The sequence below is a fragment of the Coffea arabica genome, chromosome 2e (genome assembly GCF_036785885.1).
Source record: "Coffea arabica cultivar ET-39 chromosome 2e, Coffea Arabica ET-39 HiFi, whole genome shotgun sequence".
Classification (NCBI taxonomy): domain Eukaryota; kingdom Viridiplantae; phylum Streptophyta; class Magnoliopsida; order Gentianales; family Rubiaceae; genus Coffea; species Coffea arabica.
Genome location: NC_092313.1, coordinates 19,909,769 through 19,929,169, shown reverse-complemented (window position 1 = coordinate 19,929,169; position 19,401 = coordinate 19,909,769). Strand labels below are relative to the sequence as shown.

The 19,401-nt window shown below is 37.8% G+C and overlaps 3 protein-coding genes and 1 long non-coding RNA gene across 10 annotated transcripts; 2 read left to right on the top strand and 2 right to left on the bottom strand.

Moving 5' to 3' along the window:
* Positions 1 to 1,608: 1,608 nt before the first annotated feature.
* LOC113728725 (15-cis-phytoene desaturase, chloroplastic/chromoplastic-like) lies at positions 1,609 to 9,582 on the bottom strand. 6 transcript variants are annotated; one of them, XR_011840372.1, is made up of 3 exons: positions 7,906 to 9,581; positions 7,212 to 7,537; positions 1,609 to 1,927 (listed from the first exon to the last, which is right to left on the bottom strand). XR_011840372.1 is itself a non-coding variant. In XM_072079682.1 (3 exons), exon 1 carries the CDS (start codon positions 9,407 to 9,409, stop codon positions 7,907 to 7,909), a length of 1,503 nt encoding a protein of 500 aa, XP_071935783.1. In that variant the 5' UTR covers positions 9,410 to 9,582; the 3' UTR covers positions 5,415 to 7,353; positions 7,471 to 7,517; position 7,906. The 6 variants fall into 6 exon arrangements, 2 of the variants coding, with proteins under 2 accessions (XP_071935783.1, XP_071935782.1); XR_011840371.1 differs by lacking the exon at positions 1,609 to 1,927 and adding an exon at positions 2,287 to 3,133; XR_011840373.1 differs by lacking the exon at positions 1,609 to 1,927 and adding an exon at positions 5,415 to 6,931.
* Positions 6,010 to 6,540, top strand: LOC113728726 (L-type lectin-domain containing receptor kinase SIT2-like). Its single transcript, XM_027253092.2, has one exon. It carries the CDS (start codon positions 6,010 to 6,012, stop codon positions 6,538 to 6,540), a length of 531 nt encoding a protein of 176 aa, XP_027108893.2.
* LOC140036818 (uncharacterized) lies at positions 9,418 to 10,721 on the top strand. Its single transcript, XR_011840375.1, has 2 exons — positions 9,418 to 9,553; positions 9,767 to 10,721. It is a non-coding gene; the product is annotated as an uncharacterized lncRNA (long non-coding RNA).
* A 429-nt stretch (positions 10,722 to 11,150) lies between these two features.
* On the bottom strand, positions 11,151 to 19,165 carry LOC113731707 (dynamin-like protein ARC5). 2 transcript variants are annotated; one of them, XM_072079680.1, is made up of 18 exons: positions 18,567 to 19,162; positions 17,744 to 17,908; positions 17,540 to 17,662; positions 17,188 to 17,409; positions 16,613 to 16,746; positions 16,410 to 16,502; positions 16,169 to 16,232; positions 15,874 to 15,922; positions 15,541 to 15,623; positions 15,002 to 15,159; positions 14,829 to 14,889; positions 14,247 to 14,309; positions 14,050 to 14,150; positions 13,233 to 13,290; positions 11,969 to 12,316; positions 11,543 to 11,707; positions 11,376 to 11,453; positions 11,151 to 11,288 (listed from the first exon to the last, which is right to left on the bottom strand). In XM_072079680.1, exons 1-17 carry the CDS (start codon positions 18,927 to 18,929, stop codon positions 11,385 to 11,387), a joined length of 2,319 nt encoding a protein of 772 aa, XP_071935781.1. In that variant the 5' UTR covers positions 18,930 to 19,162; the 3' UTR covers positions 11,151 to 11,288; positions 11,376 to 11,384. The 2 variants fall into 2 exon arrangements, 1 of the variants encoding a protein (XP_071935781.1); XR_011840369.1 differs by lacking the exon at positions 11,151 to 11,288 and having other exon boundaries at positions 11,374 to 11,453; positions 11,543 to 11,757; positions 18,567 to 19,165.
* Positions 19,166 to 19,401: the final 236 nt, after the last annotated feature.

Here is a 19,401-nt window from a genome sequence, read left to right as displayed (position 1 = left end):
AAGGGCTAGAGTGGATCTACGGAGAAGGTCATAGGGTTTCGGAGCACAATTCCAACGATTTGTGGAAACACACAATCTAATTGGAATATTAGAAAGAAGAAAAGCATAAAAGGTGATAAAGTGTTAGAGAATTTTTTTTGGAGTGCTAATATCCATTTTCCAATTGAAAACGTTGTACTATTTGCCAACCAACTTGGTGAACCCCAACTTTGTGTTTGAGCCTTATCCAAATGCCAAACGTTATTAATGGAGCCGTAATCAAGTTTAAAGACTCGAGAATGAGACAGGTGAAGTTGAAGATGAGAGAGATGACTGCATAGATAGATAGATAGATAGACATATAGTTGTGTCTTTTCTTCCAGTAGAGAGGTGGGTCGTGGAGTCCCTACCTTTGCATTCCCTCAGTGGCGAAAAACTCATATCTATCTTGATTTTCACTCGTTTAATTGAGAGCTCATCAGCTCAATAGCCTTTTGCCCAACTATTAGGTAACTTTTAGGGTTAGGAAAGCAAAGTTAATCTGTTACAAGTCCAATAATAGAAATTTATGACATGATATTTAACAAGAGCGAGCAGTACATATAAAGCACTGACATGACACAAAGCAGGCTATGAAGAACTACCAATCAATTGGTACTTTTAGGATCGTGGTCCAATTACGTACTCAGGTTGAGATATTTCTGATCAGTCTAATTTACATATTTCTGCTTAGTTAGTAGTGTCTTTAGCCGATGACAAATGACAGAAGATATCATCATAAACTTTCAGCATACTAATTCTTTCTTTTTCTTTTTGAGCCGCTGGACTGCTAAATTTATACTGCTAATTCGGTTCAGTGAATTTGGAAGATATTAATGCGGGCGAGCGAGAGGATTCCATAGCCCAAATTTTGCAACTAAGAATGGACCGGCCCCAAAGCAGACTTAATGTTCCAGTTAATAACAGCCGCAAAGGACACAGTGCTAAGATGTCTGTCAGTCGGCCCTCGCAGTTCTCTTCTGATACACAGAACACAGAGAATGTGAGTGCACATCAAAACTTCAATAAAGCGAATGCTTGTAATGTGCCAGAAAGCTTTACATTTACTAATACTCATGACCGCTGAGTAATGTCAACGTTCTTGAAGTTGAAAAGATAAGGAGAATGCTGTCGTGACATTCATCTGTTTGCAAAACTAGTAGTGTCTGAAAGTAATTGATATCTTTCATGCAGGAGGTTAAAGGATCCAAGCGATTTATCTTTTGATATATGATGGTGTAGACTCAGCTACCAGCCAAGAAATATTCCAGAGGAACTGTTGATAATGAAATTACTCATGTTTAGTATATGTTTTTATCAACTTTGCAGCGACTAAAATGAAACGTGAAAGAATTTTCCACAAACTGTCTCTTCAATGATTGAGCCTCAAACCGGAGGCAAGGATGGCTTCTTATGCCTCAAACCAGATTAGCAATGACTTCTTGCTTCTTTTTGGTTTTCTCCCAGTCCTCCTCCATATTTCTCCTAGTCCTTCCCCATCTTTGTTTTCAATAATGTAATCGCTGCAAGTGAATGTTGCTTGTGAAGCTTTATTTTCTCAATGTCTCGGGGAATGATGCAGTTTCGAACTTGTTCAAATAAAGACTCAACTAAAACTTAGCAATTTTCTTCTTGAAAGACGGACAAAGCCCTTCTTATGTTCATACAAAATTGGCATATGCTCACTTCCTTCTGCCGACATGCTTCATGTTTTTAATTTGTTTATTCCTTACCAAGTATTTGCAGTTCGTTCCTAAGCTACAAAGACGGGATCGTGAAAAAATGGTTCAGGCACCAGCAGCAAGTTGATCTTTTGTAGCTGAAATCTCAAAGCCAGCACTTTGATCCCCTTCTATTGAGCATCATCGACTCTTCAAGACACTATATCCACTGTCACTCCTGTTTATATCTAGCAAAAAGAGCAAAGAGAACATCACTATGGCCCGACTGATCAGTACTAAAACATTTTGCAATGAATACTTCACTAAGACCAGAAATATAACATTTGCACTTGCGGCTGCAGTTCCATCAGCGCTTGGGTTTTGAGTGCACCTGTCCAAATATTCTCAGCTCATGAAGTAGTTGCCCAGAAGATAACAAGGACAAGTTGCTCTGTCACTTCCAACAACTCTGTCGCCTAATACAAATTCAATGGATTTACTCTTTTCCCCATCTAAATGGCACAAACATTGAGTAGGAGAAGAACTTTCCTATCAAGCAATCACAAGAGTCCAAAAATGGGCAATACCATGTGCGCAGAGAAACAGCTAGGGGCAAAACAGCTTTAATATCATAGATACAATTACATGGGTCAAACAGGTGGAAATAAGAAATAATGGTGGTCAGGTTTTACTACACATACCGCAGTCTAGCAACAAAACTAGAATCACTAGATTACAGATCTGCTAGAAAGCAATATTAACTCCATAACAGGAGGAACAAGGCCCAAGACCTGGCTCCAGGTTGCCTTTTTTATTTTCCACTCAGGGCAAATTGTCCCGGATTCCAAGATATTTGGAACTCTGGCAGGAATTTCCATTCCTGCATGAAATATATGTAGAGCATGCAGTTTCCATTAGCTCAGAACTGTTGAACAGTGCCTCATATTGCATCCTACTTTTTGTACCTCAAAATCCTGTGAGCCAAGGCAACTCTAAGCCGAATTTCATTTCGAGACTCGTGCACCTTTTCCTTCTAGAATTTGTAGGTTCAGAAAGCAGTTTCACATACAATGGGTTTCTCCAAGCAAACATCAGCTTGGATGGAGTCTTGGAGCTGCATATGTGACATCTGATGGCATGCTCACCATAACTAATGACTCGTCCAGGTTAATTGGACATGCATTCTATTCAGATCCTTTGCAGTTAAAAGAAAGCAAACAGAAGAGTAGTGACAAATCTTCTCCCATTAATTTCAGCGCAACTTTTGTGTTCGCCATCACCCCGAGACATCCTAATCTTGGAACTCATGGCTTTGCCTTTGTTCTTATGCCCACAAAAAACCAAGAGGTTGTCTTCCAAACCAGTTCCTTGGGCTTCCAGATAACACTAGCATTGCAAAATTTAACACAGGTTTTCTAGCAGTTGAGTTTGATACTGTTCAGAATCCTGAACTCCTGGACATCAATGACAATCATGTAGGATTAGACAATATATATATATATATATATATATATATATATATATATATATATATATATATATATATATATATATATATATATATCTTTATATTATTATCTTTATATTATAAATAAAGATAATTTTGATAATTTTATTTATATGTATTGATAATATATTGATAATTATACATATATATATATATATCTTTATATTATTATCTTTATATTATAAATAAAGATAATTTTGATAATTTTATTTATATGTATTGATAATATATTGATAATTATATATATATATATATACATCATTATCATTATCATTATCATTATCATTATCATCATTACAATATAAAAAATATGAATCTTGGTATTAGGGAATGTAAGTGTAAGCACTTTTTTTATCTTAGTTTTTGTTATCCCTAAATTACCCTCATGTCTTTTAATTAAAATTATTGCATTTTAATGTGGCACTAGTTAAAAGAAATAAAACACTCCAATTGATTACATCTTAATAGTATTGATAATTATAATTAAAAATTGCTCATTAAAAACTATTTACCTACCCTTGAACTCCATCTCCAATTATTATACGTATCAAAATTTCTTAATTGAAGTATGAAAAATTTCTCATTAGTCATTGGTTAAGATTATATATATATATATAAAAAATCAATGTCAAAATACAGATACTCTCCAGAAAATAGAGAAACATACAAGGAGAAGAGAACACTAATTCATCTGTATATCTTCATACAAATATCACGAGCAAATTTTACAATTATGCACTTTTTGCCCATATAAAGAATTTTTCATATTGCACCCAATGGAATTTCAATACACAAAACATGATAACACATTTATAACTGAAATAATAGTATTAAATTGGAAAAAAAGAAATCTGAAATAACACCATACAAACCACTATTATCATTAATAGCAACCGATCAAAAAAAAAAACTGAAAAAAAAAAATTGAAAACTATTCATAAAATGACATAAAGTAAATAGCATATGAATTAAAAAGTTAGAATACAATTCAAATAATACCAAAGACAACATCCAAATCACTTATATCCAAGGGAAGACAAACATTGTTATTGACAATAATATAGTAATATTTCATATGTATTGGTTTGAGCAAACCAAGTCCATCCTTCAAGGTAAAAGCCATATCCAATGATAAAATAAGAATTATAATAAGAGTAAATTTAAAATGAAGAATGATAAAATGAAAATGATATCCAAATTGTTTTTAGTGATGCCCTAATATCCTTTTTTTTTCTAATGATTACATATATTTATTGTATTGCAATATTAGCTAATAAGGGAAACGGTTATGAAATGAAAAACTTTAAAATTAAGTAAATTTTATATATGGTGACAATTGTAATTAGACATATTTAGTGCATTCCAATAATTGATAATAATGATAGTGGTTATGGATTAAAAATTGGCAATTAAAAAATAAAACACTGCAATATACAAAAAATTAATATTAAAATTGCTAATTAGCCACAATTCTCATTCCAATTCCATGATCATCAAAAACAACTAATACTAAAACCAAAATATTGTGCTCATATGAAAAAATTAGACTTATTGCTTTTGCTTCGCATTGGATTGTGCTAAAAATATGAACAAAAGAAAAGGAAAATAAAAAAACTTCAACTATCTCTATCTATAAACTTTCAATTATCAAAATGTACAAGCCAAAAACACTTTACATCGAGGATCATTTACACTCCATTATTGACAAAAATAGAATTAACATAATACAAAGTATTCAAATTACATGTATGTTTATTTATTTTTCTTACTTAATTATATTCTTCGTTTATAAAAAATTGCAATGATTGCGGTTTATATGCAATAGAATCATAAATACACAATAATTTTGGTAAAACATAATATGTTATCAATATTTGATATACTAGAGTTCAAACTATAAATCAAAAAGTGTTTGGTACATGATTCCAAATTCAATCCTAAATGACATGTCAATTACATTGGAATGTTTTCTGTCTCTTTTCATTTAATAAAATTTTTAAAAGTAACTAGCTTAAAATAATAAATAACTTAAGAATACTATATTATGATGTTGATGATCAAATTTTTGTAAAAAATTTTTAGTATTGAAAGAATAATATATTTTAAGCTATTACAATCACGTGCTTTGCACATGAACTATTACTAGTATGTGTGTGTGTATGTATATATATATATATATAGAGCAGCTGCTTATTATATAGATGACACTGGCAAAGAAAACCAGTCAATAATTCTCCATCGCGGAAATGGTATTCGGGCATGGATTGATTATGACAACTAGGAGATGCTCGTTAATATTACTGTATCTCCTCTAGCATTGAGAAGGACATCTCGGCCTCTCATATCTTTTCCTATTGACCTTTCATCTTTCTTAGATGACTACATGTATGCTGGCTTCTCTGCTTCCACTGGACAACTTTCAGCCGCTCATAGTATGCTTGGATGGAGCCTCAAGATAGGAGGGAAGGCACAGGATTTAGATCCTTTTGAGCTTCGATTTCTTGTCAAACCTATAAAAATGAAGGCAGTGCACACGAAGGGATTTCTCATCGGTATTACCTTAGCCAGCTTGACTTTAGTTTTCCTAATTGTTTCAGGAGCTCTTCATGTCATAAATCATGTTAGAAACAGGGATGGGATTTTAGAAGGCTGGGAAATTGTGGAGCTTGCAGATTCAAATACTCTGAGCTGTATGCCGCCACTAGGGGCTTTAGAGAGAAGAATGTCATAGGGACGAGGTTTCGGGAAGGTATGCAAGGGAGTAGTCCCTAGTACAGGGCTGGAAGTGACAATAAAGAAGGTTGCCCCGATTCACGTCAAGGAATGAGAGAATTAGCAGCAGAAATAGCAAGCATGGGGAGACTCAGGCATCAAAACCTAGTACAATTGCATCGCTGGTGCAGGAAACATGATGAACTACCTGTCTATGACTATGTACCAAATGGAAGTCTTGACAAGATTTTGTTTGACGATACTCACCAAAATATTAAGCAACTGACTTGGGTACAAGGATACAAGATCCTTCTTGGTGTTGCCGAGGCATTGCTATATCTCCATGAAGAATGCAATCAGATGGTACTTCACAGAGATGTTAAACCCAGCAATGTTCTCATAGATGCAAATCTTAATGCGAAGCTTGGAGATTTTGGCCTGGCCAGAACTTACAGCCATGGGATTCATCCACAGACTACACACGTAGTCGGAACACTTGGATACCTGGCCCCTGAAATCACCAGGACTGGAAAAGCTACAAGCAGCAGCGATGTGTATGGTTATGGAGCATTCATGCTAGAGATAACTTGTCGAAGGAGACCAATACAGCCACAAAGAATTGGTAACAGTGGACTGGGTTAAGGAGTCACACTCACGAGGAGCAGTGGTTCAAGCAGTCAATCCCTCACTCAACCAGTATAACCTTTACGAAGTTGAACCAGTGCTTACTCTAGGCCTGACATGCGCTCATCCTCAGCCTGAGTGCAGACCTACTATGAGAAGGGTGGTGGAAGTTCTATTAGGTGATCCAGCCTTCCTCCGCTTCCTCCTGATTTCCAGCATGAAGCTTCCGGGGTCATCACACGAATAGACTATCCTGACATTTGCCTGGATGACTTATATCCTTCATGTGGAGCAGTAACTTCATCTAGGAGTACTAGTTTCTCAAGCTTAGGCAAGACAATTGCTTCTAAGCAGGCTACAAGAATCACTTTCTACCCTGTTGAACACTTGGAAGTGCATCCATTGTGTTCTGCAATCAAGTATCAGCTGTCCATGTTGCATTAACTTTTTAAAATTGAAAGAATAGCTCAATGCTGCTGTATTTTAATCAATAGTCTGAGGAAAATAATTTATCAATGACTTAAGTATGGGGTCTTTCAAAACCTATAATCACGAGACAGATTGATACCAATGTCCATACTTTCAGTCGTGCTCGTGAAGAAATGAACCGGACTTGCAGAGGACAATAAAGGATTGATAATCTTACATAGTTTTGCTTTTTGCTGGAGTTGGAATGAGAAAGGAAATACCTTACAGACAAGCTGAAGATAGTAATGGCATTTTGATGATCCAAAGTGAATTGCGCTGCTGAGGGATGTGATTTCTCTGCAAGGCTTTGAATCTGCAACTCAGGGACACTTTTGGAGGGAACACAAAGAATACAAGTAAGAACTGCACGGGAGTGAAGATAATAGTTATCTTTAAAATTCCAAACTGAAATTCCACTTTCATGGTTCAGCTGTCAGTGAACGCCAGAAATTATTATTGCCAAAACATTATCCACATCACCTTTATAATGCAGATCCCAGCATGACCAACAGGAGCAAAGAGTTGAACTGCAATGAAGCAGCCAGCACTGATGATTCAAAGAATAGCACAATCAAAAAAAAAAAAAAAAAAAGCACATTCAATGGTATGAATGTGCCGAGGTACTTGATATGAGAAAATATTCGACCAAAGTACACGCATCAGTTCCACGGTTTGCATGCTATCATAATGCTGCGACAATTTCTGTAAATGAACTGCATGCTAGCTATGGTAAAGTCATACTGAAACAGACTGTAAAGAGCGTACTAATCAATTCATAAATCACAAACAATTAGGGTCAAGAAATGTACGCGTGGATTTTACAGATTCTCTTACAATTTCCAAGTTAGTACAAAATTACTTTCAAAGTACCTGCAAAAATAGACATCAAAGCCAATTTACAAGAAATTTATAAACCTTAAACTTTACTCAGTGTCCTCTCCCTTATCAAGGCTTCGGCAGCTCTCCTTCCAGAAACCAAAGCGCCATCAAATGTAGCACTAGTCACATAATCACCGCATATATACAAACCGGATTTAACCCTCGGATTCTTCTTTAAATCTGTGGGCGGGCATTGATTCGGTTGGGCATACCCCACCCTATACATCCTCAAATACTTCCACGACCCTACAAGACCCTCCCCAAACCAACCCGAGAGTTCCTTAACAACGCCCTCCACCAACTCCTCCTCGCCCACGTTATCAAACGACCCAATTAAAGATACTGAAACCAACCCCTTTCCCGGAGGTCCATAAGATGGAGCCACATTGGTGGCAAAAAACATATTATTCACAACCCCTTTTCCTGACCCGTTAAGAAACAAAACCGGATCCTTAACCGGCACCTTATCCTGATCCGCTGAGAAATACAAACAAACAGTGCTCCGAATCGGAATTTTCACCTGAACCGGAGTGTCCAAGTTTCCCGCCAAAATCTTAACCGCTTCGAATTCTTCGACCGCCACTATTACTCCCAGCTCGCTCTTCACCTCCTCCCCATTCTCTAACCTCACGGTGAAGTCGTCGGAATCCGCCTGGATAACGCTAATAGAACTTGCTCTTGAGTTGAAAAAGACCGAATTTGACGGCAATTTGGCAGCCAATTGATCTGGAATGGCGGAAATGCCACAGGCGGGAATCGTGTTTTCGCCGAGAGCTAGACATTTGAAGATGAAATCGAATAGCCGCGACGTCGTTTTGAGCTCGGTGTCGAAGAAAATGCCTCCAAAAAAGGGCCGGAAAAATCTATCCAGAATTGAATCCGAAAATCCGATTTTCCTCAAAAAATCAATGGTCGAAACCTCAGGAGCGCTCAGAATTTCATCGTCGGGTTGAGTCAAAACCCTGATTCTGGTCAAAGCGATGAGGAGTTTATCTGCAATCGTACCAATGGGGTTCGCGAGGGACGACAGAGCATCGGAGAAGTGACGGATGGGGTCAGCTACGATGTGGAAGCGACCGTCGTAGTAGACCTGAGCTCCGGCATAGAACTTCTGGAGGTTAAGAGGTGAATAATCGAGGAGCTTTTGAGCTTCGGGGTAAGCGGTGATGAAGATTTGGAAGCCGCGGTCGAGAATGAAGCCGTCGACGAGGTCGGAACGGACGCGGCCACCAACAGCGTCCGAAGCTTCGAGGAGGAGGAAGGGGATATTGTCGGCTTGGAGGCGAGTGGCAGCGGCTAAGCCGGCGAGGCCAGCTCCGATCACAATGACGCCGGTTTTTGTAGGGAGGGAAGAAGAGGAGGAGGTGGAGGGGCTTTGACTGCACAAAGGGGAGTGGAGGGAGATTTGTGAGGAGGCATTGATGGGCTTGAAACGGTGATAGAAAGGATGACAGGAATGAGAGAGGTTTGTGTTGGAGGTAGTGAAAGCTGGTGCCGGAAAGGGGCTGATGATGGCGAACGGGGAAAGGGGCAGCGTCATCGTCGTTGATGATTTACGGGGTATGTGCCTTATCCATATGACCTTTTGAGTTGGCTTCAAATCCGCGGTGGCATTCTCTTCGGTCACATTGCCACGTGGGCATTACGCGCCTCGCCTCAATAAATATGTAAATAGCAAAGAATGGTACTGCTACAGATCCTTTTTCTTTTTCCAACCTAATTGCCTTTTATTTGATACATTCATTGAGCTTCTAGCAAGTTTTTAGCAGCATCCGGGTCCCTTTAATGATTCCTTGCAGTCAACGTAGCATCATATATATTTTTTGCCATTAAAACATTAAAAAAAAAATGACAATGTCAGACAGAATAATTAGTTCTCTACATGCACATCCCACAGAGCAAATCGCCTCCCCTGGCCGCTACGACGAGCAGTTTCCGCCCATGCTCAAGAGGAGCACTGCTAAGCAGCACCTTCGCTGGATTCCCAAAAGGCATCTCTTTGTTTGCTCCAGCTTCAGTTGGTCTTTCACCTCAAAAGGAAATGATTTCGGGCAAGTCTTGTCCCCTTGCTCTAGTGATTGGAGGCATTTTGTACGTTCTTGCTGCCCCCCCCCCCTACTCCAATCATGTGCCTGATGCAAGCTTTGAGCGGTATGATCCTCGTACCAAACAGTGGTCGACCCCTCCTATCCTTGATCCATGGATCAAGTTCTTCACCAGTTGGCTTCTGTTGTTATTGGGGAAAAGCTTTGCGCATCAACCACAGAGGCTTCTTTTGAGTATGACTGTGCAACTGAGGGATCAAAATGGGAGCCTGCAAGTTATTTGATGGTTTCGATCCTGACGGTTTCAGCGCTCCGTGGAAAGACAATGAAGTCATTCCTGATAGTTTGAAACGCCCTGATGATGACACGAAGTGTGCCCCCTCCCCCCCTCCCAGTTGTCAAACGCGCCGTTCTATATGATGATGATACACTAATATGCTATGCACCCTCCCTACAATTTCTCATCGTTGCCTGCCTTCCAAATCAAAGATGGGAAAGTTGTAAGACAGCAGTTCTTGGACAACATCCCTGACCATGTATGCAATAATCTGGTTTATTTGGGATCAGGATGCTTTGTTACAGTTTATCACAAGGTTCGGTGGGCCAGGATGGAGAAGACAATGCTATCGGCTCTTGCGTTTAAGCTGTCCATACTTTAAGTAAACCAGTCGGACAAGGTCAAGTCTGTAGGTTCTTGGACTGTAAAAAGTTTTTAAAAAACATAAGATGAAGTTAGACGGGTCTTACCATCCAACCTTTTCCTTTGTGCGGTAAGAGCATGTTTGAATAGGAGATTATTTGGAAAAATTATTTAAAATACTACTGAAAATGTAAATGTGATGTATATAATATAAAAAAATAATTAAAAATATAAAATAAATAAAGTGTTTTTATAATGTTGCAAGCAATGCCCATTTCCTAATTAACAATATGCTTTTCTTAATGGTGCATTTTTTGCCATCAGATTTGATCTTTCAGTCTTGGGTCTCACTGGTCGCCTCAAATATCAAACTGCCATCCCAAAGGCAGTTCGGTTTTAGTTGCCAACTTGCCATAGCTCTTTTGTTTTTGGATTTTTTTTTTCCTTTTTTGGTGGCTGAAGAATAAAGAGTATTATTTGATTCAAAGTTTTTTTTTTCTTCCCTTTTTGAAAAAGGATGAGAAATTAAATAACTTCTGAGATATTTATCCAAAAGCAGAGAAGAAAACGTGCAAGGAAAAAAAAAAACAGAAACAAAGTCACAAAATCTAAAGCTTGGATGAGATTTTCAGGTTGATCAAGTCTCTAATGCATCGATTCAACTGGCACACGTTTGTGGTCATACAACTAACTCAAATGGCACCAGCACTTGATCATCCCACCTTCAAACTGGTCTGAAAGAAAGGGAAAAAATTTTATTAAAAAGATATCATACATTGCTGGAAATGGCATGAAAAGAAACTCAACTTTACATATCTAACCGGTTATGACTAGCACATGACTTCATGTGAAATTAGTTGCTCATGAATCTGCCTGAACTTCTCTTTAAGTCGTTTTATCTGCAAATCATTATATGGTTTTTGAGAAAACAAGAGATGGCACAATCAAGAGAGACGAAGCAATGAAGGCAATGCATATGTATATATACCCGTCTAAGCTCAATTTCTACTTCACGCCTCTGCTGTCCCAGAGAATGGCGCAGATTGGTGATGTCGAAAACATTATCCAGATCATCTTGGAAAGCAGATTCTAGGTCTTCCCGAAGGAGTGCGGGTAATTTGTCCACAACCGGCATGAGGAGGAAACAGTTAAACTGCAGAAAAGAAGCCAGAGCCGATGATAGGGAAAATCTCCAACAATATTCTGAGAGAATATCAGAAAACGCTCAACTGAAATGACTAAAAATTTTTTCAGCGCGAAAAGAAAGTGAAAGAAGAAATTCAAGGAAGCAGGAAGCAACAGAACAAATGCTGAAGAATATCAAAAAGACAAACATAATCAGTATCAATAAACAAGACTCTCCTCTCTCTGTCTCCAGTGTGCAATAAAGAGAATTACTAATGTAAGAGCAAACCTTCAGCTCAACAGATGCCAAAAAGTACTCTCTTATCCCATGGAAAATCTGTTGAACCAATGCATAGACAATCCTTTCGGAAGAAGGAGCAAGCCTCCTGTTCCAAAGTGTGCTATCCAAAAGGTCAGCCAATCTTGTCTCTGTTGCCTGAACACTCCCACTTGAATCATTCCCTGAAGCCAAATGACCGAGCTTCACGTCTGGCCTTGGCTTACTGTCCTGCTTATCACTGGCCATAGACAGAGATGACAATTCTTGGGAAAGACTGGCAGCTACTGAGTTACCACCCGTGGCAGACTGTTCTGATCCACCAAATGAGTCTAAGAACTGACGTAGTCCAGCACGATTCTGGAAGCATAATGTAGGACAGGCATAAAGAAAAGAAAACATACAGAAAGTAATGGATATATTGTTCATATAGCCTCTGCAAGGAGGGAGTATCAGATTACAGATCTCTGTTTAGTCGCATGCTTAGAATATATCCATCTAAGCTGATAAAGTTTGAACGATGTTGCCACCAAGATGAACAAAGTTCTCATTGTGAGGTACAGCCTCACAGCTTTTGATTGTCTTACATTTCATGAAAACAACACTATTTACATCATACCAAATCAAATATGTCACTCCACAATCTATTCTAGATATACAGTAAATGTTTTAGCTCAGCATGATATAAAGGTTCAACAACCAAAGGAAAACATTTCGAAGCCTTCATCCTCTTCCCGAAAAATCTTTAAAATTTTAAGTATAATCTTTGTAAAAGCAATAATTACACTGTGATTTCTAAAGACCAAAATCAAATAATGAAGTTTCTCTTGATCATATTTTTCTTTCATGTACAAACACACCAGACAGAGTTACATAAGACAAGTGCGATTTTCAAAGACCAAAACCAAAGAAAAAAATTTCATTTGACCATGTTTCTCAGCAAAATGGCATACAAGCAAAAAATAAAACATATCCCAAGCCCCCTCCATCAGAAATCCAACCCAAAATAACAAGGAGCTAAAGAACTCATGTCTAACTATAGCCCACGAAGACATTACAAATGTTGATTCAATTCAGTTCTTCAAATTCATGGGATAAAGACACGGTTCACTGAGACAATTAGTTCACTGTCAGCAGACTTTGCAAATGAATAATCACTTACTGGAAGAGACTAAAATTGTAACTGATACTGCATTCGGCTAAAAGGGTGCAGAGAGACTTGTTTGAAATTCTAAAGGAAAAAGAATTTGTAGCTCTATTAGGTAAAATGTCAAACCTTATTGTGGAGGGACCACGTTACGTAGCGAGTAGTGCTGACTAAGTCCTCCATGCATCTGAAAATATTTAAGGACCAACAGAATCATTTGAACAGCTCATGTATTTCAAACCCCCTAATAAACAAGAATGTAAGCAGGAACATGCACTAAAATAATTTTTTATAAAAATAAAAGAGAGAGAGAGAGAGAGAGAGAGACAAAATTCTATGAATAGTTTTACCAAAAGTGAAGTTCTAGAAATTCTGAGCAACAATTAGTCAGAAGGTTTTAATATGAAAAAAATGACAAATTAATATGGCAAAGTAAGTATTTATAAAATTGATGAAGATTTTAAGAGCTAAAAGAACAAGAGGTGCAGTTAAAGAGAATGCAGAAGCTACTTAACAGGCTAAAAAAAGGTCATCAATTTTCCACTGTGACTTCAGAATTCAAGATCTATTTCAAAAGGAAGTGCAAAACTTTATTGTCTGTTCAATTCAAGAGAAAACAAGTTGGATTGGAAGCCTGCAAGTATGACAAATACAAGGTATTGAATATATGCAGTCCAAAATTCTCGGCATAGTGTCCAAAAAGGCTATGTTGAGCACAAGTAGTCATAAGTTTCACTTAGCAGGGCTGACAATTCTATCAGAAACCGTATACAAGATATTTTTATTAATCTATGAAATACCTTATTTAGAACAACAGGGCTCCACAAAACTGGAGCCAAAAACACCACGTCATATGGCATGAAAGAGAAGAACAAAGAAGCAATTTTGCTTTAGAAACAATAAACCAAAGAACTTGACAAAGAGGAGTTGAAACAAACGACATTACTTTTCACGGCATGATCTTTCAGTGGATTCTCCAAAGTTGTTGAAGGCAGAGGCAACCCGTCTGAGAAATACTTCATGGCCACTTAGATATTCACCATCTTTCTGTTAAAAACATTCAGAGTATAATTATACCCATCAGAGGAGGAATTGATCATAAAGAAAATGGATGTAACCAAATTACTAAAGACTATACCTCACCTGAAGAAGATGAACAGAGATGGGAAGCAATCTCTTCAGAATGTGCAACAGCCTGTTTCCCAACTATAAGTGGAAAAGAACACTTAGTTTGACAAAACGTATTTAGAATAAAAAAGAAAGTAGAAGAAAATGAACAGAAAATCCACATGAAAACAACTTTTTACTGAAATTTGTCATATTTAACATTGTAGGAAATATCAATGGAGGATAACTTTAAGCACTTGGGTCTGTTCTCTTTCTCTCTATCCTTACTCCTCCCCTTCTCTCCATCCCTGTCTTTTAACAAATTTTGCATTGTGAAATCCAACCAACATGATCAATTAATTCTTTATGTCCTCATAGTCTCACATTCACTAATCTGCCCAATAGCATCATATGCTTATATACATTAGGACTAGGAGTCCAATATTTGTGGATTTTCAGAAGTTCTCCTCATTTAACACCATCTTTTATCTCAATCTATTTAACTAACACAAACGTGTTCCAATTCTCAAAATATTTCTTTAGCAAGAACAGAATCATGACCAGATCAATTTTCCTTAAAACATAGTTAAGACAAGAAAAGAAAGGTACTCAAATCACCTGATGAAGAAAAGGCTCAAATGTATCACGAGCTTTTGCAACAGCAATGACACAAGCTGTCCTAAATTGTGAAAGGGAGAGAAGAACAACTAAACTTCAACAGGATACATGAAAGCAACACTGAAGATGAAGTAGAATCAGAAATCCAAGTCTAACTCAGAATTGATGGGTACCTAGAGTAGTTTGTCCCATCATGAATGTCTTCAACTCCACATGCATTTACAATTTCTTCACGTGTAATTGGAGGACATTTGGTTCCACCAACAACAAAACGAAATTCAGCCATTGCACGATGATACTGAGCACCTCCATAAAGACGCATTCCAGCATTCTATGCAAACAGAGATACTTGCTGATGAGCTTAATGGAGGGGTTCCCCCTAGACTAGAATCAAAATGTGCTGGATAATAATTTAATTCATCTGAATGACAAGCCAGAAGAAAGGTGAAGGAAACTTTTACTGTGAAAAGGAATAAAGCTGTGTGACGTAATATATCTACATGTAATTGACAAAAATTTCAGTTTAAATGCAGGTTTAGACATAATGCTTGGCAATCTTAAAATGTTTGATCTAGTTTATGTAGAAGATGCAAGTTTGGAATAACAGCCTTGAGCATTCAGCATGTATCAACACTTCCACAAAACAGAAAAGCAAGGGCGTCAAGTACTTCAAGTCAAAGAGGAACGCATAGCAAGGTACGACCAAACTTACAGGTATCAGCTTGTGTGGAAACTGAAGACCATCACTTCCAACAAATGCTCCTCCATTGACCCTCTCGTCTTGTAGAGTTTCCCCTACACACAAGACCAGAAGTGCATAATTATAGTCAGAATTTGGTTTGAGCAATCAATTTTCAGGTAAAGCATTTAGTTTTAGAATTACATAGGTGAATCAACACGTGTAATGTGAAACTCTAAAACATACATCACACCACTAAAACAGTCTCCTCGCACATACACATAGAGAAAGTGTAAATTTAAACTCCAAATAACCCATAAACTATATGCAGACAATGTTGTATGATAGAAACATCAAGATGGTTACCAAATTTATCAGGTGGAGCAATGACAGTTCCTTTCAACAGCAGCGACAACTGTATATGAAATGAGAATCCATCAGAATACTAAAGAACAAAATGGTACTTCAGCATTTAAGCACAAATACCTCGAAAAAGAAAGATAAAAAACATCCATTAGACCATTGAATTCACATATGTGATAACAACTCTGGAATGCACTCGTATACAGGATGAGCTTAATAATAACTAGAATTCATGCCAAAAACATTGACTGGATTTTAGGATCATTAACATATATGCCAAGGACGTGGCAGAATTAACCTTGGTAAGGAACAGGTCATGGAAAGCTCTTCCTTTCTCCTTCAGTTTTACTTCATCCAAAGTGCTGTTAGAAATTTCAAACAAATTATTGTTGGAAAATGGTAGAAAGTCCATTCTATGTCCATTAGTGATGTGGGTGAAGTGGTCAAAAAAATTTTAAAAAAAAAGGGTTCTCACTTCATTTATTCACCTCAAATTTCATCTCACCCACTCAGATATCATTTGGAGATAAGCTACAAACCTTAGCTCTTGATTTATGTCAGTCAGCTTCCTTGTGCTGCTCCTATGTTCTTTTTCAAGAAGTGGGATGATTAATGGTACACTGTCCATGTACCTTGCAATCCATAAATCTCAAACTCTCAGTTACAGCATGCAAAGATCAGTGATAGGATCATTTCTTTCTTTGATAAATGACTCATTAATGAAACTGTGGAAAAATTTTACCTTTTCTGCAATAGCTCTTCTAAGAACAGCCTAAGGCTGCTGACACCTATTCTGCTCCTTTCCTGTTTTGTGAGTGATCTACCCAACTTCTCCTCCAATGCTGCTACATCCTCCATTTCTCTCAAGGAAATAGCCTACATAGACAACATAAATGAGAAAGTATTTAAAAGTTTGTAACCTCTGCTTGCGAGCAATCAAGTCGGACAAGAAAAGGCTTATATTCTTCAACCATCATACAGTTCAAGTAGTGAGGATTGACCAAAGAAAATGCCAACCTAGTTTTGAAGGTAGACAAATAATTTGAGACCAAAAAAGTATGATCATTCTTATCAAAATCATAGGCCATACAACTTTTATGACTCTGGCTAACATGTAATATCACCCCAATGACCACACAGTAAAGAAAGACCGATACTGGTTAATAGCAGACAAAAGGAGAAGAGCTATCTGTCTGTGCAACAATTGTATGACATGAATAGACTTAGACAGGCATCTACCAGCTGTCATCATCAATAAAAACACTCATAAAAGCTAATGCAGATTGGTAAATACAGTTCAAATACGGGAAGACAAACCTGTTTAAACTCATCATTTGATCGATAAACTGATTCATGCCCCAAACCTACTCTTCCAGAAGGGACAGATGTGAAGAAAGGGGAGTCACCTAGCATGAACCCATCAAGAGTAGATGCAGGTGGCGAAAGAAATACTTCAACATCTGATGATCGTGCAAACTGAGGTATTTTAGTATCGAGCTTCGTTGCAACAACAACAGTTCTTGAAAGCTCGGGATCAATCTAGATATTGAGAGAGGCATGGAAAGAGATTCAGCCAAGATTTCAATTAACAGACAAGACTATCAAAGAATCATTTTGCCATTAAATTTGTGGTTTCCTGAGATAAATCTAGTACTACACAAGTATATACCTGCATTACCACTCTTCTAGTAGTTGCATTGCTCCAATCATTGCAATCTTCAAGGCATAGAATAATAAACTCCTTGTGCTGCATCTTAGCTCGCACTAGAGATTCCACTGCACGAGCTTGAGCCTGTTGTGTACACAAAATCAACTTTTATCACCGCCATTAATGAAACACGAAAAAGATATGAAGTTTCTAAGAAGACTGGACCTGTAAAGCTCTGTTTTTCCGACCTGGGGCTGGAGCAACAAGTCCTGGAGTGTCTATAATGCTGAGGTTCGGACAATACTTATATTCTACTCTGATGATTATTTCTTTAGAAGAAAACTGACAGGGTTCCTTCTCCAACCTCATGTTTTCAGCTTCAATATATGCCTAGAATCATACAGAGGTTAAAATATTCTAAAAAAATGCCTCAGTTATAGGAAAACTGTTCACTTCAGATGATAAAGTGTATCCAACTTATTTCCAAATGAATGTGGGAAGCATAATTAAATATTGATGGTAAATACAAATTAAGTTCACTTTTTGGTGTTAGATTTAGCCTTTGGCAGCGCATATGATACTGTATCATTTACTGGAAGGTACGGCTCAACCATGTATTAACCAGTTGAATTCACTTAAAAGGTAACATAGCAGGAAACTTTTGAAAACACAATTGGCAACTGCTATATTCCGAAATCAAAGGCACGGCTAACCTACCTTGAACTGTTTGTGAACGTAAAGGATTCCAAATTCAATAATTCCTAGTCAATACAGTAACACTGATCGGGTTTATATATATATAGACAATCAAGGCAATATCATCAATCCTCCAATTAATTGAATCCACCTCATTCAACAGCCGTTTGTTTGTTTGGTTTATTGGCATTCACGCTAAAACAGCATTTTATTGAAAAAATGCCAATCTTGAAGCTCGCAAGTGACGATAACTAACTGGAAAAACGCAACGTCACCAAAAAGGTATTCAAGTTTTTTAAAGTAAGTAAACAATGCTATGCAAACATTTAGTAGTCTCTTTCTTTTAAACTACCTGAATTTCTTGAAGTGACAACTGTTGGTCAATGCTGGGGTCAGAATCAGAGAGCAGATGACAGAGAGGTGAGTCACAGTCGGGATTATACTTCATATGGAGAGTAATGGGCCGGCGAGTCTTGGTACCGCCACCGACGTGGTTGAACTGGAAACCCATGAGAGCTTCCACGAGTGCGCTTTTGCCGTCAGTTTGGTGACCCACAACCAGCACAGCTGGGGCGTCGAACGGCGTCTCGAACTCCTGCGCTAAACCATGTAGCTCATTGTAGGCCTCATATAGCTTAGCTTGCCCTTCTCCCAACTCACAACCGGCAGTTGCCGGCGGCGATGCTGATAATGTTGGGTCATGCTCTTTCTCCATTTTCCCAAAGATTGTCCAGCAGAGGAGGCAGCGGGTGAGTACGGTGGATGAGTGCGTGAATGTGTGTTTTTATCAATTCACCGGTTTAAGTGACGGAGGTTACTCCGGTTAGTATTAGAGTAGAATTTTTTTTTTTTTCCAGTTTGAATTTTGAAGGTCGGATTCGAAAACTGGGCTCGGGACTCTTGGGTTTTAGTTTGGGGTAAGAATTCATTAATGGCCCAGAGAATTTTTAGCCACTCGTTTTATTAATATTATTATTATTACTACTACTAGTTAAATAGATCGGATGATCCGCGTGGAGCAGGCCAACAGTGCGTGGATCAAAAACATAATTGAATAATTACGGTGTTGATCTCTTGTGTTTTTTTTTTTTTTTTTGTCGACTAGGGGTATCCCCAGGCTGGAAGAGCCCGCCCCAAGGATTCCAGCGCGGTATGGGGAGAGAGTCGAACACGGGACCTTGCTCCTG